Raw genomic sequence first — 23,699 nt, 5'->3', positions numbered from 1 at the left:
ATAACAACAACAAAAAAGTGGTCAAACCTTGTTACCTTGAAAAGCAGTCTTTATGGCATCACAGCTGGATTATCAAAAACTCTGAAATTATTTTCATATGAGCATTGTATGAAATATGATACGAATAGTTTCATTTCAGTCTCTATTTAATACACGTACGTCTAGTTATGAGTGACCAGTTTAAAGAAGTGGGATACATCCTTACAATGGAATATTAAAGTCATTAAGTTTCGTGCTTTGGATAATATCAGTAAAACAGAAAAAAACATCTACAATATTATAGTAAGAGACAGTAAGAGAAGAAAGTAGATTGTAAGCTGTTGTAAGTTGTATTAGCAATTCTGCCATATCTCATTGCATTGTGTGATAACATGCACTCGTAGAACACGCACGGAGAAGAAGCATCAGCAAGAGACAGAGAAATATAAATGCTAATTCTTTGAATGTATATTGTATGAATATTGTGTCTTATCTCCCCCACATGTCTTTTTAAAAAGAAAAATTTTTTAATGTTTTTATTTATTTTTGAGACAGAGATAGCAGGGGAGGGGCAGAGAGAGAGAGGGAGACACAGAATCTGAAGCAGGCTCCAGGCTCTGAGCTGTCAGCACAGCGCCCGACGCGGGGCTCGAACCCACAGACCGTGAGTACATGACCCGAGCCGAAGTCGGAAGCTCAACCGACTGAGCCACCCAGGCGCCCCTCCCCCAAATTTCTTTAATAAGCATCAATTACCTTCATAATAAGAAAACCATAAATGTTTTTAACCTACATAACCTAGATAAGCACAAAAGTCTTCTAACCAGTATACCACTATCTCTTCTCCAATATCACTAATGGAAAAAATGCTATAACCTAGAAATCAGACAGATAGTTCAGGGGACTCAGGAGCCAACCATAAGATAATGGTAATGAAATAAAAATAAAACGTAAACAAGATGGACGTAAGCTGTATTTTAGTTTTGGGGACACGTTCCTCACTGCCTTTCGTTAAGCCAGCACTTCAGTCTCCAAGTTCAATTCTGCTTTTTCTTCCCCATCAGCATGGATAGGTTTCAGAAGTAAAGTCAACCAAGGTTATCTTGTTCTTTTATCCCATTCATTCAGTGGCCGATGACAAACACACGGAGACAACCAGCCTTTATGAAATGACATTTCTGAAGTCTCTTCCCTCACTACATCCTGCTCTTCTCTTCAAATTATTTTAGAAACGCACACTGGGTTGCAGTTTGGCATTGTGGACTGAGTCTAATAACAAGCGTTGAGACACTGGTGGTTAAGAGTACACTTTCTGCTCCTCGGTGCTGGCCCCCAGGAGTCTCTTTCTGGAACCCCAGAAAAGGGGTTAACGAATAGGGTGGACCATGACTCTGGGAGATCAGTGGATAAGAAGGGAGCACTTGGATGTGAGAGTCCAAAATAATCACAATTCAGAAAGGCAGCCAAAGACATGTAATCCAGGCACCCTGTTTGTAAGCCATGGTCATAAATATATATCAGCAGAGAGTCTTTACCAACCAAGCAACATGAAAGAAACATCCACCCCATTATTCGACCATATCAAATAGTAAGATTTAAAAACCACCTTAGGTTACAGAATTTTAAATGTCACAATGAGCAATACCTCCCTCTTTCTCTTTGCAATACCTTTGTGGGTATGTATACCGGTAAATTTTACCTTATCCTCCACCCCCACATAAATTTAATAAGCAAAATGTCTTGGGGCGCCTGGGTGGCTCAGTAGGTTAAGCGTCTGACTTCGGCTCAGGTCATGATCTCACGGTTCATGGGTTCGTCGGGCTCTGTGCTGACAGTTCGGAGCCTGGAGCCTGCTTCAGATTCTGTGTCTCCCTCTCTCTCTGGCTCTCCCCTGCTTGTGCGCTCTCTCTCTCTCTCTCTCTCTCTCTCTCTCTCTCTCTCAAAACTAAATAAACATGAAAAAAATTTAAAAAATAATCAAAATGTCTTTAGTAAGTATCTCAATAGATTCTCTTTATAAGAAAACCATAAATGTTGTTCTCCTTTTTCCCCCAGCCACTAGGAAAACTACAACACTAATTTGGTGGGGTTAATGCTTGGTTCATGGTAGACGCTCAATAATTATGTGTGGGAGAGAAGGGAAGGACAGGGAAGAAGGGGGGTGGGAAGGAGAATGGAAGGAAAACTCACAACCATGTATTTCGTGTACTGTTTTTTTGGGCTGCACACTGCAGAGTGAGGAGGACATATCCCATTTTTAAGACTTCCAAAGTCATCCCCTGGTGTCATGAACAGTCCTGGTACTCAAAACTTCTATCAAGAAGTTCTCCCTACAGCTAATATAAATCCTCTCTGCTTGATCTTAAGCCCACTTACTCCGGTTCTGTCTCGAGAGGAGAAAAACGGAACAGCTGATCTCAACACTTGGTACAATAAGTCTTCATATATTTAAAGAGAGTAAGTCATCACTTCATTGCCTTTTCTTCCTCCCCTTCACAACCCCAATTCCCATAGCCTTTCTCCATGGATCCCGTGTTCTAGTCCCTTAATCCAATGATGCATATTAGTACTCAGTTCAAAGTCGGTAAAAATAGCATGTTGTCAAGCGGCAGTATCGAGAGGTCCAGAACAAACACCCCCAACGTGAGGAGCTTCTGTTTCACCTCCTCAGACAACCTCTGTAAAGTCTGAAGAGGGCAGGGATGCTCCCTGGCTTCTCCTCCAAAGATGGGTGGTAGAACACAGTTTGTACAGGCATGTTCGGGCTGTCACCAGACATTTACTGGCCTGTTCAGGAATGCCTCGCGCTGTGCTGGGCACAGGCATACGGTGAATAACCAAACGGATGCGGCTCCTATGTCATGAGCAATCTGCCAGTTTGGATGTGAATGTGCCTATGTGTTTGTATGCACACACGCAAGGGAGGAAGTGGAGTGGCTGTTTATTTTGTCTGTCAACAGCTTTCAAGTGGCACCTGCCACAGCAGCAATCAACCTCTGCTGTATCATCACCAAACTGATCATTCTGGAATATGATCACTGGAGTCGTTAGGTGCTCATAGCACAGGGCATCCACAGCCTGGAGTTGCCGCTGTCTCCTGGATACGAAGCTATCGGAGGCATATAGCATCTCTTAACCTCTTTCATTCATCCCAGGCTTCAGATGCCAGTAGAACATTCTGTCTTATTATGTTGTTGCTGTTGTGGCTCTTGGGGGATCTTCCTTCTACCAGTTTAGTACCCTTCCTCCCCCCCCACTGTTCCATCCATTAATTCATAAATACTATTATAGGCCCAGCAGTGTGGGCTAAGTACTTTCATTTCTAGCACTTCGTTCAGTGGTGGATGTGGCTGTAATGTCTCAGTATTGCAAGCCTAAGGTGATAACTGGGGTTTGGGGAGCCAAAAAAATGACCCAGACAAATGGAGAATGTTTTAGTCTACCTAAGGAAGGGCATTTTCCAGTAGATGGAGGCAGAGAAGAGGGAATGTGGGCTTATAAAATACACCTGTTGTCCCCGGGGAAATGGTTTGCATCTCTGCCTGCCTTACGTCTCCTCCTGTAATTCGGACCCAGACAGTCCCTTTAAGGTCTGTTTACATCTTACAGCCTGAAAATGCACCATCATCATTTCTTGAAGTCATTACTCAGAACACACCCCCACTGCATTTCATTTTTATTATCCCCATTTTAGGAACGATTAAATGGAAGCAGAGAGCGGTAGCAATGAAGCAAATCATGAGAGGCTCTGATAAAGACAGAAGCTTGAATGCTTGCTGGAACTGCTTCTCTGTGCCAGACTATTTTTAATGCAAGTTTATGCAGCTGTCCCCCACTTAGAGAGAAGACTTACAAATGAACCCATTCTGCACGCATTTTTCCACCACCATCCCCTACCCTTTCCAACCTATCATGCTATCCCCGCATGCATGCACGTGTGGGAAATGTTCTCCTCCACATTCCCACATACCAAAGACATTACCTGGCTTTCTGTGACTGTAATTCTGATCCAGAGATCTCTGTGCTATTCTAGCTGCCCCCATGCCTCCTTAGTGGCTATTTGTACAGGATCCCATTACAAGTTCACAAGAGCAGGTGCTATTTTAAAAAAAATAGGAGGTTGAGTAAATATATAGAATTTTTATATGCTTGCAGTATGTTCAGAGAAAATACGTAAGACCCTGGAAATAAGGATTTCTCTGGGGAGGGGCCTGGGGGAACTGAAGATCACAGATAAGAGGATGTTCTTTTCACCGGATACCCTTTTGTACCATTTGACTTATTACCATGAGCAAATGTTACCTTAAAAAAAGGGGGGGAGGGCACTGACTGACATTTGTTGAATACTGGCTATGTTTCAGTCACTATTAACTGGTATTTTATTATAAAGTCTCCTTTAATCTTTATAACAGCCTCATGTAAAACCCTATTTTACAAAAGGGGAACGGACTCAGGTAGTATGGCCGCTTGGTTTATGCAGCGGATAGACGGCAACAAGGGGCATTCATCTCTGCTCTTTCTGAGTCCAAAACCATGCTCAGTCCCAGATTATGCTGCCTTTACTTCGAGTCTTTCAGAAGGAGCCAGATTTGTGAGACGGTAGCTTTGAGACTATGTTTTAAAACCTGAGAGGGTATTCACATGGTTCACACCAGCATCTGAATGAGTCTTCGTCAACCTGCCTCGTTGAAAAGTGTAAGGCCTGCCTCCTCTGGGAGGTTGGGCCTCACTGAAAATGGTGCCCACCCCGCCCGCCAGACCCTTGCTAGCACTTGGCCTGCTCACACCAGCGGTGGAGAATGTGCCTGCTCTCCTGCTCTCTTCAGTAAACCACTCCGTCCACCTGGAGGCATTTCAGGCAGAAGTGAAATGCCTGGTCAATATACTGACTCTCCTAAGCATAGGAATTCTTCATTTATTTAACAGCTATCTTTTGAGCCGTCACTCTAAGCCGGATACTCTTCTAGAGTATTCGGCTTATAGAGGTGAACAATGTCCTTGCTCCCAGGAAGCATCTGTCCTGGTGTGAAGAGACAGGTGATAATCAGGCAAATAGGCAAAACAGCAGACAACAAAGTATCCTGAAGAAAATTAAAACGAACTGTTGTGATAGGGTGGCTCAAGCTCTACGTTGGCTTGAGTCACCAAGGAAGGCCTTCTGAGGAGATGATATTTATCTAAATGACAAGAATGACAAATATTCCCTGGAAGCTACTGTCCTTAGAAACAAACTCAGGTTCCGTTTGTATGCTTCAGCTCCCACCCCAGTTCCATTCCAAGTGCTTACTTATTTACAACGTGAATTTTGTAATCCAAGAAGCTAGAGCCAGAAAGGGCCCTAGAAGTCGTCTTAATCTCATGCCATGATTTCAGACATGAAGAAAGAAAGATCCAGGAAAGTGAAAAGAGCAGGTCACACAGCTCGTTAAGGGCATGACCAGAAGCTGTGGGTCCTGTCTGTTGCCTCATTTTCCCCACAAATCCAGATTCCTTCCCCATTTATCTTCCCAGCTTCCATCTCCTCCCTGTCAAATATTCACCCTGGTGCCTGCCTCTCCGGAGTCCACAGACACAAAATCTTCCCTGGGCCACATGGTACCCTCCGGAGTGGTATTAGAAATCCTGAGAATACAGAGGGTCCTGGGGGTCAGGGTAACAGTGGAAAAAAAGGTTTAACTTCCCATGGTACAACTTCAGCACATCCCAGATATGCACTAGAGCTGTGCCTGGCTCCTGCCACCCGTCTCTGCCCACAAGGGAGCCCTAACAAGGGGCTCCACACTGGGGAGCCTCCTGGATCTATGAATTCAACAAACAGTAAAGACCACTCTTCAGCAATGTTCCCTGACTGAACCAAACCAGTATGAATATGTGATATTCTCTGACCTCCTACCCCCTCCCAAAATGCTTTACAAAAAGATTAACCACAGAATTTCTTTAAATAACAAGCTCCCTTGTTTAAAGTACATTTAAAGTAAGGTCTATGAAAACTCAATCTACATAACGGTTTTATCTCCCCTCTGCCCCCCAAAAGAGGTATTACATCAAGGGCACTAACGTAAACTTGGATTCTTAGTGGTGGATTTTGGACTCTTGTATTATGCAATGGTTCTCATTCACCTGACACATACTTCTTGAACTGCTCTATGCAACACACTTTTCCAGGTTGCTGGGAGGACAAGACGATATAAAGACACAGCCTCTGCCATCTGGAGGCACGCATCCACACAACTCTAAAACAGGCAGATGGGAAGGTGCTACAACAGAGGTAGGGACAACGGTTACGGGGGACAAGGGAGCGTGACAGATTATGTTTTGGTCAAAGACGAGAGAAGAAGACGGTAACAGTTTCATTGGGCTTCAAAGGACGGTTATTATTTGTATAACTGGACAACTCATTTCAGAAAAAGGAAACATGATACATGCTGTACAGGAAGCAAGACATACAGGGAAATATCTTAGAACAGAGAGAGCCCAATGTAGCTTGATGGTGAGACGGGAAACAGCAAGGGAGAGAAGACAGGCTTGGAAAGGTAGACAGGAGCCTTGAACACCAGAATAAAGTTTGGACCCAGTGCACAAACTACAGAAGCTTTGAACAAGGTTTGGGCAGAGAAAGAACATGATCAGAGTTGTGCCTTAGGAAACTCATTCTAGCAGCCATGTCCAGGACTGATCTGAATGGATAAAGGTAGGCATCAATTTAAAAAATTATCACATGCTTCCTGGATCATATAAGGAGGAATAAATTCAAGAGCTACAGTAAAGGTAGAACTGATGAGAAGGGAAGGGATGCAAATCCCAGGGAGGGTGACTAGTTTGGGAAAGGGCAGTAGTGGGAGTGGTCACAGGCCTCAGATTCCAGCCTAGAGAAGTCAGCACGAGTGACGGTAAGATCTCTTTAAGGAAGGAGAGGTGTGAGATGTCCCATCCTTGAGGCAGTAATCGTGAGTCTACTGCATAAAAGCTACCCAACTGGACATCTCTGATCCATGTACGAAGCCTCAGTTATTAATAACTCCTCTTCTGGAGATATACAGAGGTGCCTATCATACATGAGTTCCCAGAACACTTCTTAAATTATTATGTCTCTATAGCAGCAGTGAAAAGCAGCTTGATTGGAGTGCAGGGCAGGAGCCCAGGGGAAAACCACTTCTGAACAAATGATAACTCAGTAGAGGGAGAGCCACTTTAATCAAGAACACAAGGAATAATCTAAGTCTTATGGCTGTGCCCTGATATAAGGAACTCTATGACAGATTGAAGTCTTTCAAGTTTAAGAATAAGGCCCCAGGTTCCCACTACGTGAGCCACACATGCTGTTTCACAGATGAGCATTCACCTAACTACCCGTCCAGGGCTCACGGACAGGACTGTGAATTTCAAGAAATTTATCTCTGGTCTCTTTTCCTGGCCCTTCTTTCTGGAAATATATAATGTGGGTTTCCTTCCAGTCAGAGCCATGCTGACATCTTGAAGCCTGTTCTCAGCCAACTGACTGAGTTCATAGAAATTGCTTTAAATCGGTGTTTCCCAACATGTTTTACAGACTATGAATTTCATGAACAAAGGGGTCTAATAATAAAATAAATTTTGAAAATATCAGAGTAAGTAAAGTTAGAGATGGCCCTTTGCTATATACAGTATTCCTCTGAGCTTCCAAACGTTACTACGCTCTGGGAACCTCCCAGAAGGAGAGCCTGGAGGTATGTCTCCCAACCTTATTTATCTACAGAACCATTTTTCAGCAAAGAATCTCGAGGGACAAATGACACCTGAAGAACATATACCAGAGAAACACCAGTGCTGACATTGCTCTGGGGAGCATTTGTATTTAAGTAGGAATCGGGGATAAAATCAAAAGCGAATACCTGTTAAGTTCTTACTGTGTGCCAGGCACCTTTCTAAGTCCTTTGCATATATTAATCTATTTAATCCTCATAACAACCCTGTGATCTTGGTACTTTTATTTTTATTCTCATTTTATAGATGAAGACACTTGAGGCACAGAGTACTTAAGAGATTTGTACAAGGTCCTAAGTAGACAAGTTTGTGAGTAGAAGAGCTAGGAAGTGAACCTACGTAATCTGGCAATCACAGAAATTAATTTCTAATGGTAGAGTTTCAGATACTGTGGTCAGCTGTCAGCGGGAGAGATCTTGAGGAGAGCCTTGCAATGGCAAGCCTCTGATCACAGCAAATTCAAACCTATGTGCTTGTAAATTACATTTCATCGGCCTCCCCAGGACACTGTGTAGGACCCAACTTCTGAATTATATCACTGATTTGATTTCTTCACTGAATTATGTTACATTATACATGTACACTCTTCCATTAGAATAAAGTCATGATTCACACAGCACCATAACCAATAAAAATGATAATGCATAAAGAAAATAATCTCTTGATTAACCAAAGGACAAGAACACGAAGATGCAAGTTGGAGAAACTTTGAGTTTGAGCTTCTCCTGTGCTCTCAAAGTATTGCACTCTAACTTCACAGCTCAGAGACCAAAACTAAGGTTTGGTTGGGTTTTCTTTTCTTTTTTTTTTTTTTTTTTAATTTATATATGAAATTTATTGTCAAATTGGTTTCCATACAACACCCAGGGCTCATCCCAAAAGGTGCCCTCCTCAATACCCATCACCCACCCTCTCCTCCCTCCCACCCCCCATCAACCCTTAGTTTGTTCTCAGTTCTCAACAGTCTCTTATGCTTTGGCTCTCTCCCACTCTAACCTCTTTTTTTTTTTTTTTTCCTTCCCCTCCCCCATGGGTTCCTGTTAAGTTTCTCAGGATCCACATAAGAGTGAAACCATATGGTATCTGTCTTTCTCTGTATGGCTTATTTCACTTAGCATCACACTCTCCAGTTCCATCCACGTTGCTACAAAAGGCCATATTTCATTTTTTCTCATTGCCACGTAGTATTCCATTGTGTATATGAATGGATAAAGAAATGGTTTGGTTTTCTTTTAATGTGTCGCAAAATTTTATGTCCCTACCCCATCTGCTTTGCTTGAGAATTGACAAAAGATATGTCCTACCCTCTCCCACTTCCTCTCCTTGTTCAGAAGGATTATCACCAGTTTCGGGTGCATCTGGTAACCATCTTCACTGAAGGACAGATTTCTTCCCTCAAAAGTGACATTGATCAGATATCTGTAAAGATAAAAGAAAACAAAGGTTAAAAGTATGAAGAAGGTATGCCAAGAATAAGACAGGAAGACAGAGGGAAAGGTGAATGGAGACAGACACCTAGATAGACATACAAATATCACCGTGAAACTGTTAAGCATAGAGACATTCAAGTTTTCATTTAATAGGAATAATATGAAAAGATAAGAAACCTACTTCATTAGGTTTGTAAGGCTTAAATGAGATAACTTCCCACCGAGGCCTGGGACGTAGTAAACCCTCCTTAAGCATTAATGGTTATTATTCACAAAGGGAGGTCAATGAAAGGGTGGAGTTGGTAGAGAGAAGAAAGGGGGAGTGTACCAAGACAGCTTTCTGCTAAGAAAGGTGGCACACTGGAGCATAGGGTCTCTCTGACTCTCAGAGATACGTACACACTTTTGAACTCTTGCCAAGATCCAGGCCATGCTTCTAAGAGCTGTGAGAGGAGTCCAGCAGTCAGGGGTCTGGTTCCTCAGGATACATCTGGAAACTGGGGCTACTGCATTGTGTATAGTGAACAGAAAATACCGGGGGGTGAGGGGGGTTGGAGGAAGGAGGGAGAGGTATCTCAGAAAGTATTCCAGGCACAGGCACGTAAATTAGCAGTAACTCTGGAAGTAACTGGAGTCAAACCAATGAACTTATCTTCCCCCTCAACACCTGCACCTCCAGCTCACCCTTGTTCCTCTGCTGGCTGCTCCGATCTGATGAAGAGCTCCCTCACTGGGAATTCCCACAGGCGTGCTCATTACAACCACATTAGTGCAACTGTGCTGATGGTAATTAATGTTCCTTTACCATAATGGCCCAAGGAGTCAATAATGATTAGCTCAGTGTTCACATGACATGCTACTCTAGAGCCTTGGGTCTGATGCCGTCGTGAGGTGTCTCTGCTGAGAAGCAAAAAAGGTATCTTGTAATTGCCACCAGGGTTCTAGGGGCTTCGAACTTGTGACCAACAACAGTTTCCTAACACACTGAAGGGAAGAAGAATGTATCAGGAGGCAGCTTAAAGGATCCTGTTTTAAGTCTTCACATTCAATGAAACTGTGAGGCTCTTTGTTCTTCCAGGTAACATTAGGTTAACTAACAAGGTTGCTAAGATGCAGATCCTTCAGGCACTTATAAAAAGAATACTAGACGTCATGAACCAAACCCGCATGGACCACTTATTATTTCAAGAGCTGCCTGGGCTTTTTCAGCCTGTCATTCTCTGGTCTTATGGTCTTCACAAATGCAATCAAGAACACAGAAGGCCTCAAAAGAATAGAGGCCTCTAGAATCTCAGAATTGAAAGAGACTTTCGTAGTCAACTGGTCCACCACTTCTCACAGTTTATGCTTTCCCTCTACAACAGAAAATTGGCTCTCTCAGCCCTTCTTGTTATCACTGCACTCTCTACCATCAAGAGTGCCATCTCACTGTTGGGCAGGGTGCCTTTTTTTATTTTTCGTTTTGTTTTGTTTTGTTTTGTTTTGTTTTGTTTTGTTTTCTACTTAAAGTTGAAATCTGCTCAGGGCACCTTGGTGGCTCAGTGGGTTGAGTGCCTGACTTTGGCTCAGTGAGTTCGTGAGTTCGAGCCCCACATCAGGCTTGCTGCTGTCAGCACAGAGCCCACTTTGGATCCTCTGTCCCCCCCCTCTCTGTCCCTCCCCAGCTGTGCTGTCTCAAAAATAAACAAACATTAAAAAAAAAAGCAATTTGCTTTCCTGAAACCCCTGGGTACTGGCTCCTTCTTAGATATTATTCAGTCTTAGTCTACTCCTTCTTCCACATGAAAGCTCTACAACTATTCAAAGACAATTATCATGTCTACCTTGTAAAGTAAATTTTAATCTTTGAAGAAAACTGAAGCTCACTTAGTTCTACAATTTTATTTTATGTTTTTAAACATTAAAACAAATTTTTTATTATTTATTTTTGAGAGACAGAGCGGGAGTGGGGGGAGGGGCAGAGACAGACAGGGAGACACAGAATCTGAAGCAGCCTCCAGACTCTGAGCTGTCAACACAGAGCCTGACGCGGGGCTCGATTTCACAAACTGTGAGATCATGACCTGAGCCAAACGAAGTCGGGCGCCCAACCGACTGAGCTACCCAGGTGCGCCTAGTTCTATAATTTTTACCTGATAGGAAACCGAAGCACTGAGAAGTCAAATTATTTGCCCAATGTCCTACAACTAATTTAGAGCAGAAATTACATTTTAAGCCATATTTCTAGTCCCATGATCTCTTTACCACACCAGCCTGACATATGTCACATCAGGTTTAACATCACCAGTTCCTTCACGTAGCCCCCATTCTCCTTATCCCCTGGCTGCTCTTTCTGGACACTTCCAACTGGTAAAAGTGTAGTGCCTCCTAATTCAACTCAACACTCCACACAGCATCTCCTCCATCCCTTGTACTGCCCCTCATCTCTCGGGTTCGTGCTGCTTGCTCAAGCCCATCACTAGTTAGAAAATAATAATCAGGTCTCCTATACTTTACAACTTCAACACTCCAGCCAAAGCCCTATATAATTCATTCCAAGGAACAGAATTACAAAACCACAAAACACTTCAAACTAACAAACCAGAATTTAAGCACCCAATGTAATTAACTTGGAAAATATATTCTTATTATAATAATACTGCATTGCTTAGAATAATTTCTGGAATTCTTCAGAGAAGGTTAATGAGACATGCAAAAAAAATTAGTTTTCTCTCTCTCTCTCTCTCTCTCTTTTTTTTTTTTTTTTAGAGGAAAGGGAGGAGGAGAAAGGGAGAAAGAGGAAGGGAAAGAGAGAGAAATTAGTTACCTAGCTTAAGCACCCTCCTTTTTCACCTGACATGGCTCTGAATAATTCTGACTTTATCTAAAAGACCTTTACAATGTTTTTTAAGAAATGTCCATTTCAGAAAGCAATTATGAGAAAAGTTCCAAAAACAAGTAATAAGAAGCATAAATGCTTCTCAAGATGACTTCTTTGAAGGGGACAGCATTGAATTGGGTGTATAAGTTTTAAAATTCAAACTGTCAGAAAATAAACTACATTCATGGGTAATGTAATTGCTCTGTAGTTAAAATTTTTCTAGTTATTCCTGTTGCACATCCTTTTGATTTTTTAAATGAACTCCCTCTGGGATGTTTGTTCTCTTACAGCTCTACAGGTCCATTTTATTCTACCTAGACACTTCTCATGTATTTTACACTTATCAAAAATATTGATACATTTTATGACAATATGCAAAATATTCTTCTCAAAGTATCCCTTAATTATTCATATCCTTCAGCAGTATGCAGATTAATCATTCACATTGTGTTTTTCTGAGTAATTCCCTCTAACGTGCCAACATTTGGCTATTAGTGAGGAGCTTGCAAATACACACCCGCCCTGAACAAGGGTGCCCTTTGAATAGCAGAACAAAGCAGTCCATTCACTAGGGACAGCAAGTGTGATAAAATAATCAGGAGTGTGGTCACTTCTAGGGATGGGACTTTGGCATTTCCTCTTCAAAATGGAAACACCATTCTACCTCCTGCTTATCAGAGAAGCCCAATGTGCTAATCAAATGAAATAATGGATTAAAAAAATCAAATGAAATAATGGATAGGAAAACTATAGAAAACAGGATACAAACATAAGGTTATTTAATGGGAAGAAATCAGAAAAAGATATATATTAGTGTCATTTGAATATCTAAAGGCAAGAAACTTGCCTCATTTTGGATCTTGTGAGTTAAAGTGTGATAACTACATTATAACAAGACCTAATTATCAATGGAATACACACTGGAGGAATGGAGATTGCACTCCACGTAGGGAGGGATAAACTAGGTCAAATGGTCACATTCGTCAATTTAACTTTCCATAAGGCCTGAAAATATCCAACCACCTTTGGATCTGGCTGCACTTTGCCAATTTTGAACATTAATTAAAACCCCAAAGCTTCCATGTGTAAATCCTTGGTAAAGGATTAAACTATAATTAAGATGGGACAGACATTCTGTTTTCCTCTAAACGTGTCATCCTCAAGCAGACAGTCAGAAAGCCTAGCTCAAGTGGCAGTCAGATTCAGAAGCTCTTCCTGGAAGACTCTAGGCCCCTGGAAATCCCAGCAAGGTTTGGTATATATATATATATATACACACACACACACACACACACATACACATATTGAATGGCAAAACCACTATATATATATATATATATATATATATATATATATATATATATATGGCTTGATTTGTCTCCAGGATGCAGATGGACCCTAACGAACCTCCTTGTGTCGCATAAAGTTCTAATACTACACAGAACCTCAAACTGTTAGAACCAGAAGAAAATTTAGAAACTACCCATTGAGGGAAGGGAAAACAGGTCCCAAGATGCTACCCTTATTTTCCAAGGTGACCTGCCCGTTCAGTACTGGAGTTCAAGTCTTCTGGTTTTCAGTTAAGTGTTCTTTTCGTTATAACACCTAGTGAAGGTGAAAGCAGTTTTGTGAGCCCCAGATGTGCATTTTAGCACTCTCATGTCACGTGTCATGCCTTGGACTATGTAGATCCCTAATACAGACTGCATGAAATAAAATGCATCTCATTTCCTGCTTGATTCCTTGTTGAGAAAGAGCCTCAGAACCCCGATGGGCTCAGAGCCAATACATTTGCTTTATATGGCTAAAGTCATACTCCAGTGGGTTTAATGAGGTCAAGCTGAGGTAAAAAAGCCCTTGTGCCTCTTTGACATTGACCATGCCACTCAGAGCTCATCCACTGCACCACAATGATACCTAAAGCAATGATTTAGCAGGATGCCCTGTGTGGGAGGCATCCAGAAGAGCTCTGCTAGAATTTTCCCAGCAAACCAAGAGCCCTGGCACTGTAATTCTCATTCTGCCCTCCATACTTTTACAAGGCCCTCAATTTTTAAAATTAATGTCTGTTAATAAGAAATTTACGTGGTAATGAGAAAGATAAGTCTCTCCCTTCATCCAATCCTTTAATTTCTAGATGAAGCTGATGGAAGTCCAGAAGGATTTGTGGCTTTACCAAGATCACATGATGGGGCTGGAAGCAGGATCCAGGTACCCTCACCCAGGGTCCAGCACATCTCAAAAACAGTAGAATTTTTCAGAGCTCTCAGTTTCCATTCTCTAGCTATTAAGAGTGAAGCAATAAAGGAACAAAATTCCAGGCACAAAACTTGAATTCTTGATCCCTTGTTTACAATTTCTAACTCCAAAATTCTGTAACTCTATAACTGAATCTTTGGTGTGTTACTTACTTTCTAAGGCCTTCAGCTCCCTCATCTATAAGACTGACTGGTTCACACTATCTTCCTTGCCTGATGAGGGAAGTACAGGGCTGCTCCCCTGACATGAAATAGATGATCTATTTCATCTGTTACATTACATTATTATACTCTCTATCATCTGAACGGCAAAACCACAAATCTTTCCATCTTTCTCTTGTCTCTCTTAACCACTTTACTATTTCACTTAGTATTCTTTCATACACACATTTCCTCTTGAAATAGTGGAAACAATTTCTCACAGGATTAGAAATAGCGGACTTTAAAACATTTAAAAGCTACCTGATTAGAGACCGGTATTAGGGGAAGGAGGCAAGGATATTGAAAAGTTGGACAGTCAGTGTTATGGTTTGGTAAACTAAATAGAAAACTTCTGACTTTTCCCCACCTTAGAAATTCACAATTATCAACGTAAACCCAAAATGACCAGTACAGTGCTGTCTACACGGCAAGCCATGGCCAGGGAAATAATTGTCCACTAGACTCACCAATGGGTTCTTCTGAGATTAAGCCCAGGAGAAATATATCATTAGTAAGATATCCTACATGCAAGCGAAGATTTAGACAATGTCCCAAAATGCTAATGGAAAATAAAGAGAAACAGAAAAGAAACTGAAGAGGAAAGGACTGTAGTGCGCATTCTCCATAACCACCCATCACCACTACTAGCCAGTGTAGCATGGAGAGTGTTTTAAGAGCAAGGATCATGCAGTCAGACAACCTCTGTTCAAATCCTAGACCCATCAGTCCCTAAACTGTGTGGCCATCTTTTCAAGATGCACGAATTATTTTATTCTTGCCAGTAATGGTTTTATTTTTAAGGAAAAGGTATTTGAAGAAGTTTTAAAGGTTTCCTCTGACATATAATGTCATATATAGAAATATTACACCACGCTGTTGAACGGAATAATTAGAAATACCAGTTTCCTAAACTGTAAAATGCAGTTCTTTTCTCTTATTTCCGTATAACGACACTTAATAGAGAACCTCAGGAAAAACTAATTTAAAGAGTGCGTTGTCATATTAATTTAATAATTGCTTGAAAAAGATTAAAAAATAGTTTGTCTTCCAGTAAATTAAACATTTTCTCTGAAATGGCGTTTATATCATTAATCTATTTTGCAAACCATTCTTCACAAATCACAAAGGGTTCAAGTTTGGGCTAGTCCATATTTTAGTGATTTAAATTCTAAATTCCCAGTGTTAAATTAATGAGAGAGTAAAGTATCTTGAGGACTGACTGATATAAGTTTAATATACTTCCTCTCACCTGCTGGTGGTGAAGATTGTGCTCTGGCTCCTTAGCAGCCTGGGCTGAGCTGAGTTCATTTGAGGAGTAAATGGTGATGTATCAATTCACCATCTATTGCAACCAAGAGGCTTCTCAGGCCCCTTGGCCTAATAGAGGGAAAAAGTGCTGCTTCATGAATGAATGCCATGAATTATTTTCATGTGAAATGAAAGTGGAGAGGCACTGCTGGAAGTTGCTCAACAATCCCTGCTTGAATATAAGAAGACCGAGAACATTACCGTTCCTCCAGAAAGATGTTAAAGCAACGAGCATATTCTGAGTGGCTATGCCACGAGCTGCAATGACCTCATGCCTACCCACCAGTAGTACCCTTTCACCAAGTTGGGTCGATGTGGCAGGCCATAGACAGAAAACAATTCTCCTCTGGACTTCCTGATGGGTCCATCTGGATCAAACCCAGGAACTTGTCCTCATTAATAAAATAGCCTATCCTCAAATGAATGACAAAGCCTGGGCAATGCCTCAAAATGCTTTAGTGGTGAGGAGTAGAAAGAAAACAAAAGGGAGAAACAGAATAGGTTAAGCAAAGAGGAAAGGAATGTGGTATGCATTAAATACACACATACACAACAACAACAACCATCAACAACGGGCCCTGCAGTGGGGTGTGTAAGAGCAAGGACACTGGGGTCAGACGAGCCCTGCCCAAGTCTTTGATCCGCCAGTTCTGAAGCTGTGTGATCTCACAAATTATTTAACTTCTGTCTCCATTTCTTCCTCATTAAGGATGTGAATAAAAACAGTACCTACCTCATAGGACTGTTGTGAGGATCAAGTAATTCAATACACAGATCGGACTTAGAAATGCACCTGTCCCCCAGTGAACATTATGTGTTAGCTGCATCTCTTACTGTAATTACCTTTTTTTTTTTTTTTTTTTTGGTTGCTTGGTTATCAGAGAATGTAAGTTTGCAGGGACTTTGGGAATCAGTCTAACTTTTCATATTTAGAACCAAACGCACCAAGGCCTGGGGAAATGCTGCTACTCTTTGGCATGTTAAATTCAGAATCTGAGTCTCCTAATTCCTAGCTCTCTGCTTTTTCCCAATACCACCAGTCCAGAACATTTCCTCTCATTCCGATAATACCCCAAACTCTGAAGGCTCTGGACCATTTGGTTTCTTACTATGATCAGTAACCCTCGTGAGGGTCTGTGTAGTGGGGAATCACTCAAATATACTTCAATATAAAGTTCACTTCCTGAGAAAGGCAAAAGATGAGCTCATATCCCCATAGTTTTGGCCTAGAAAAAGTGACTCCTCAAAATGACCCCCATTCTGATCTCCTAGAGCCCTGCTTTCAACACTCTGTAACTCTCTTTAAAATTCCTTTGGGGGGGGCACATCCTTGTTTGTGTATTCCTTGGAAACTAGTGAGGCCACCCCCCCCTTTTTTTATTGCTACACCATTTCATTTAATGCTTTCTTAGACACACAGTAGGGAAAACAGGTATACCTAATCACAACAGTGAAGTTTTCCCTATTTTTTAAAGTTTTTATTTAAATTCCAGTTAGTTAACATACAGTGTAATATTAGTTTCAGGTGTACAATATAGTTATTCGACCTTCTGACGTCAATTAACAAAGTGTGCTGAACAGCAAAGCTGTTTCCCATTCAGGAAACTGTGCACAGAACTCAGTAATGGAAAAGGAATCCCTCCTTGCTCTCATGCCCATAAACTTTAGTCACATCCACTATAGCTGAGACCTGCTAAAGTGCTAGGGAAATTCAGAGTTACTAGAGGCAGTCGGAAAGGTGGAACTTCCCAGTGGGAAGGAATCAAGTAACTCTTCTGGATACTGTTATTGCCACCTATCTCTTTTTGAGTTCATATTTCCATTATGTACATAAGTTAAACTCATTTTCCTTTTAAAAAGTCCTGAATAAAAAATTTCTTTCCTGTTCCATAAATGAGGTGCTCAATATGTTGGAATATAGACTTACAGGCTATCAAAGCTAAGTGGTTGGACCTTCCCAGAGAAAACACCAAGACAGGTCAAAGGCGAGCTGATCTCTGAGTACACTGATATTTCTTTTTTATGCCCACTAATAATTTTAAGGTGAAGACTTGCCTCTCTGACACCCACTTTAGCCCATCAGCTGGCAATACTGCTCAGGGGCTATGCCAAGACCAGCCAAACAATGACTGGCAAATATTTCTCTAGGACATTCACCTTTGACCATAAGCCCTTTTCTTCCTGTGAACTTTCAGACTGAATTATAAGAAACCCTGGGCATATATATACCCAAGAAGCCCTTGGTCAAAAATTCAAAGTGATCTGGGAATGATATCAGGGGAAAAAAATAAGGAGGCGCTTCTTTTCGTTTTTGAGCTTTCTCCATTTCCTCAATTTGTTCTTCTCTATTCTGGAGCCCCTCTCTATTCTCTATTATACTTCAGGTGGTCAACAAAATTAACACATCAGCAGTACCTCCATACACAATGGCTCCCACCGCCTCTGTAGCTACCATAAGCTTAATTTCACAACTCCCTCCAATAGTTCTAATAAAGGGTAGCAAAAAGGGTGAAAAAATGAATTATTGAGGTGGCTTCAGTTCCAGGGATTAGGAGTGGAGGTTATGAGTTGCTGTCATCCATGGGAAAAGGGGGTTATCATTTAGTCTCCCAGTAATGGTTGTCAGATGTCTTCAAATGGATATTTCTAGAAGCAATTATATTGAATGGCAGGGAAAGAGGGTCAAAAGAGGGAGAATATTCCAGGGTCAGGTGATGGTTTCCAACAGACAGAGGAGTCAAGATGCCTGGGTGAAGATTAAGTCTTAGGGGAGATAGGTGTTCCATAATTACATCATGCTGCACATGCCATACAAAAACAGCAGTATTCAAAAACATTTCTCTGTCTTCAGAAAACCCAGGAAGCCATACCTACCCCATGGAGAAAGCCCTTTCACATAGAAAATAAAATGATTTTTTGAGTCTAGGGTCCAGGGAAAGACCAGGGGAACAAAAGAGATGCTAAGTTCAATATAAAATGGGAATGGAGAAAGTGAACCATCAGGAAAGTTGGTCAGCAACTTGGTTAATGTGGCTCCCCCAGCACAGTGTGGAGAAATGGCTTTCCGGGACTACAGTTGAGTGGGAGGACCCATCCCCAAAAGTACGATTGGATTTGAAGGTACAGGAAATGCATACCAGGCAATAGTGAAAGGGATCTCACAGAGTTGAAAACAGTGAGATGAAATGTATATCTAATCAACGAGAATACACCAAGATGGAAACCACAATGCCAAGGTGCTGGTCAAAGGTTACTAGCCAAACACATATCCTATGTTTCTAGAGTTTTTGCAAGTGCTGCTCTACATCACAGTACTTTATGGCACTGTTTTCAGATCAGGTTAGGATAGAGAGGTCAGGGAAAGATTAAAGTTTTTGTTTATTTAATTTTAGTTAGCTACTTAAGACACCCGTTGATCTTTTCCAATATTCTAAAATAAGCCTGACCCTTGAGTCAGAATTTCAAGCAAGGTGAGGGCAAGCATTTATTTAAAACAAACTCTATTTCCCTCTTTGCTTGTCCTCAAAAGGACAGCACCATGAACCCCAACTGTATCCTTCACAGGGAAGCTAAAAGAAACGTGTAATCATTTCTCCCTGCTGTACTGTGTGGGGGCTAGAACTCTGCTGTTCCTTCTTTGTCAGGGGATCCTAGCTCTTTCTCTTCCTCTGTAGGTTGATGTTTCCATGGAAACATGCTCTTTAATGCTTCTGAAATTACTGTGCATTTATACCATTAACTCTTTGTTGACCAAGGCAGGTCATAAAGTGATTTGTTTTCCAATCTCTGAAAAGTAATTCCATTTCCTATCTCATTTTACTTCAAACTGTTGAAAAAAGTTACCTGACACCTGATTGTCCCTTTTCCCCTATCAGACCTCACTCCTTAACCCTTGCAATCTTGGCTTTTGCCTCTATCATTCTACCAGAACTCTTCAATTTACAAGGTTATCAATAATTGAAGGTCAACAAAAATGAAAGCAGTAGGCTTTGCTTCATCATCATTCTCCTAGACATTATACAGCTTCTAACAGTTGACACTCCCAAATTTTCAGCAGCTATCCTTTCCCTTGTTTATTCGTTGTTTAAAATAGAATAATTTTTTGATTCTCCTCATACTTCTTAAGTTAGTTCTCTTTCCTTTTCTGTCCATTTTCACTTGAAACCCCCTAGCTTGGGGGCACCCCAAGACTGTCACCCCTGCTCTCTATTCTCTCCCCGAGACTCATTCGTAGCCGTCATATCAGCAATCACTTCTACACCAAGGCCTCCAAAATCTCCATCAGAGGTCCCATCTCCTTCCTGACCTTCGGTTTGATATCTCTGATGGGACCACTCTACCTGAGTGTTCTGATATCAGGTCAAACATAACAAAGTCAAGTCCAAGTCAAGTTCCCGCCTTTTGGCAACAAGACCACTACTCATACAGTGTTAAAATTCTGGCACAGCTTTGACTTCTCTCTTTCTGTTATAATTTCATCTTTGCAACATGAATGAAGAGAAAAATAAGCTGACCGCTCTTATTAGCTGCATTCTCAGAAGCAATAAAATCAGTTAAAATGTCAGCTGTAGTTTAGCATTGTGTATAAAATAAGTTGATTGATATTTTTCCCCTTCTCAGAATTTTGTCTCCCCAAGGTAAATGAATCTCATGGATGTCTAGCCTATAAGTGAAATTGCTTGGAAGTTGTATTTCTATCCTGGTCATTCAATTAAAAAAAAAAACCCTCTAATAATGCTACTATTTATTGAGTACATGCCAAGCTCTGTTCTGGATGCCTTGCATTATTTTAAATTCTCACAGACATGCTATAAAATAATAGATCACATTATAATGGAGGTCCAAGGTTGGTGGCACTTGCAGTTGATCTCACTTAATTCTGTGCGATTCTAAAACCCATACTCCTTCCACTGCCTCATACTAAGAATAATGTTGTCAAGAGAAGCAACGGGCAGGAGAAAATTTCTAACATGGCAGGACTAAAATCCAAACCCAGATCTGAATGGCTTCACAGCCGGGGCTCTTAATCATTATTTAAACCACCACGAAGCATCAGTTGCCTTTAATTGTCCCTCGTGCCAGCCTCATAAGGGAGGTCGACAGGGAAGAGGGTGAAACACACTGCCTCTGTACAGCTCTAAGAAAGACTGGAGGCACATTGCTGGTCAAGACACACATACAGAATAACAAGAGAACTCCAGACTCTAGGACTGTCAATCTGTCATATTTTACAAGCACTAAGCTAAAAAAAGTGAAGAAATGGAATTAATTTTCCTTATAGGAAAACAGGAAACAAACCACAAAGTAGTAAGCTTGACTAGACTTACAGAGGAATTAATTCTCAGATCACACTCTGGGAAGAAGTAACTTATGAAAGTCTAGGGCTATATTCTTGGTGTTCTTGTTAGAGACACACAACAAGAGCTAGAATATTTATTTACTTGGCGTGGTTAAGAATCGAAAAAGTTTATCTTGCTTTGGCACAGAATATCTAACCTCTCTCCGGACTTAAAGTACAATATTAAAATACTTATTTGGAGCTACAATCAACTCTCAGTTACCTTCAGTAATGGAGGCAGAACCATACTCATGATCTGAATAATCAAATACATAGCATATTCTCGGTACTTAGCTTGCTTCTTCCTTCTTTGCCTTCTTTCCTGTATGCTTTTCTTTATCTTTTCCTTTATTTGAGGTTTTTTTTTGGGGGGGGGGATTCAGTAAGGGTCTCCGTTCATTTTAGACATTTTCAGGACACAAATTCTTCCTCTAAGTGCATAAATCCCAGTTCTACCCCTGTGGTCCTGACCTCTTTCTCATCCCCCATTTCTATGTCTTGTTGGCCATTTCCGCCTGATTCCCCATTACAAACTCCAAGTGTAACAGATGGGTTTGTTTTATCTTCCCCCTCAAGATAGCTAACTTCCTAATTCCCCTCTCTCATTAGCATTTACCAAGCACTTGGAATAGTGCATGACACACAGTAGGCTCTCAGCAAATATTAGCTATTAATATACAAATATTTGTTTATCTTGAAACCTCCCAGGTGTTTCTGACTGCTTCCTTTTCTTAGTTTTCCATGCCCCGTGAGTACCCTAAAACATTCCTGTTTTTACAAAATAATTATTGCATTTGTCTCTTCCTTCTTATCCCCACAATTTTCATCCTAGACCAGGCCTTTAAATTATCACACCCAGTCCCCTCCTGGGCCCTCTGCCCAAACGCCACTTGAACTTAATCTTGCTAGACTTTTTAGTGCTATGTCACTCCTGCTCAAAACTCTCCAATGGCTCCCCATTCCCCAGAGCAAAAAGCTACCCTCAGTCAAGGCTCTCTACCTCCTGGCCCTATCTATCTATTTAGAGTTCTCTCATCCTCTATATGAACTCTTGCTGTAGCTAAATGGCAGCTTTACTGTCCCCTGAATGTTTTGTCAACTTTCTTACCTCTCTTCTATTTTCACTCAATTGAGTAATCCAAATCTTGCTCATACTTATGGACTCAGGTCAAGTCTTACCCTCTCTCTACACCTCCCTGACATTCAAGGTGTCTCTCTCTCTCTCTCTCTCCCTCTCTTCTCTCCTCCTGCCCTTTCTAGCTGCCAGTCTACATTTCAGTACTTCATCATTACCAACATGACCTGTTTTGTTCCTTTTTATTACTTAACTTTTCATGTGTCTGTATCTTGTTTTCCATGATAGACAATACACTATTGGAAGGTAAGAATCAAATCTTGTCCTTTTACTATCCTTTTCAGTATTCAAATTAGTGCCTTGCTTGTGTTAAGTTTTCGATAAATATTTATTGATTTGTTTTGAACTTCCAGAAGACTGCTCTTGAAAGTCTCCCTTGCTACTTTTCACTTCCCAGCCCCTCAATATGTACCGCTTCTCTCTCTCTCTCTCTCTCTCTCTCTCTCTCTCAATCACACACACACACACACACACACACACACACACACACACACAACACTGAGTAAAAATTCATGTGGAAGAAAGTGACTGTCCAATTATCGATTAAAAAAAAAAAGGTATAACTACAACCTATCTAACTTTTCTGAAAACATGGAGACAAAAAGTGGAGTTGATTTCATTCTTGCATGGGTCTTTTAAAAATTTTCCCCCTTCGGGAACACCTGGGTGGCTCAGTTGGTTAAGCGTCCCACTGGATTTTAGCTAAGGTCATGATCTCATGGTGGGATTGCAGGATCGAGCCCTGTACAGGGCTCTGTGCTGACAGGAGGGGGCCTGCTTGAGATTCTCTCTCTTGGACCCTCCTCCTCCCTCACACTATCTTTCTCTCTCTAAAATAAACTTTAAGGCACCTGGTGGCCAGTCAGTCAAGCATCCAACTCTTGATCTCGGCTCAGGTTGTGATATCACAGTTAGTGAGTTTGAGTCCCACATGGGGCTCTGTGCTGGTAGCACAGAGCCTGCTTGGAATTCTCTCTCTCCCTCTCTCTGCCCCTCTCCTGCTCATGCCCTCTCAAAATAAATAAACTTAAAACATTTTAAAATAAACTTTAAAAGAAATTTTCCCCTTTGAATGTTCTCCCCTTTATACTGTCCATGAAAACATCTGTCTGCCCATGAGAATCACAAATCTTATTTCATAAGAAAGAAAAAGAAATAAAACTTTTAGATATTACTGTGCTGGCAATGATTTTTCTTTTCAGTTTAGAAAAGAAAAACATTGGGGAAACCTGAAACATATGTAAAAAATAATATTTGCATGTTCTTCATCAATGTAAATTCACTTTGTTAGTTTAGGGACAGAGAAAAATAAAACTCATTTTGCTTATAACATTGAGATGAGAAGGTCTTTATGCTAAGTGAAATAAGTCAGGCAGAGAAAGACAGATACCATGTTTTCACTCATATGTGGATCCTGAGAAACTTAACAGAAGACCATGGGGGAGGG

The 23,699-nt window shown here is 41.1% G+C and overlaps 1 protein-coding gene across 2 annotated transcripts in view; it reads right to left on the bottom strand.

Annotated features, from left to right (window-relative positions):
• Positions 1-23,699, bottom strand: part of GRIN2B (glutamate ionotropic receptor NMDA type subunit 2B) — a 431,156-nt gene that overhangs the window by 119,455 nt on the left and 288,002 nt on the right. For both annotated transcript variants that reach the window (XM_040488859.1, XM_040488860.1), the window contains one exon: positions 9,027-9,141. In XM_040488859.1, the coding sequence (XP_040344793.1) occupies positions 9,027-9,141 (115 nt within the window). The remainder of the gene's footprint in view (positions 1-9,026; positions 9,142-23,699) is intronic.

Source organism: Herpailurus yagouaroundi, unplaced genomic scaffold, assembly GCF_014898765.1.
Source record: "Herpailurus yagouaroundi ecotype Mexico unplaced genomic scaffold, PumYag 166, whole genome shotgun sequence".
NCBI lineage: Eukaryota > Metazoa > Chordata > Mammalia > Carnivora > Felidae > Herpailurus > Herpailurus yagouaroundi.
Note: the sequence above shows the minus strand (reverse complement) of the source record. Positions and strands in the feature narration are given on the sequence as shown.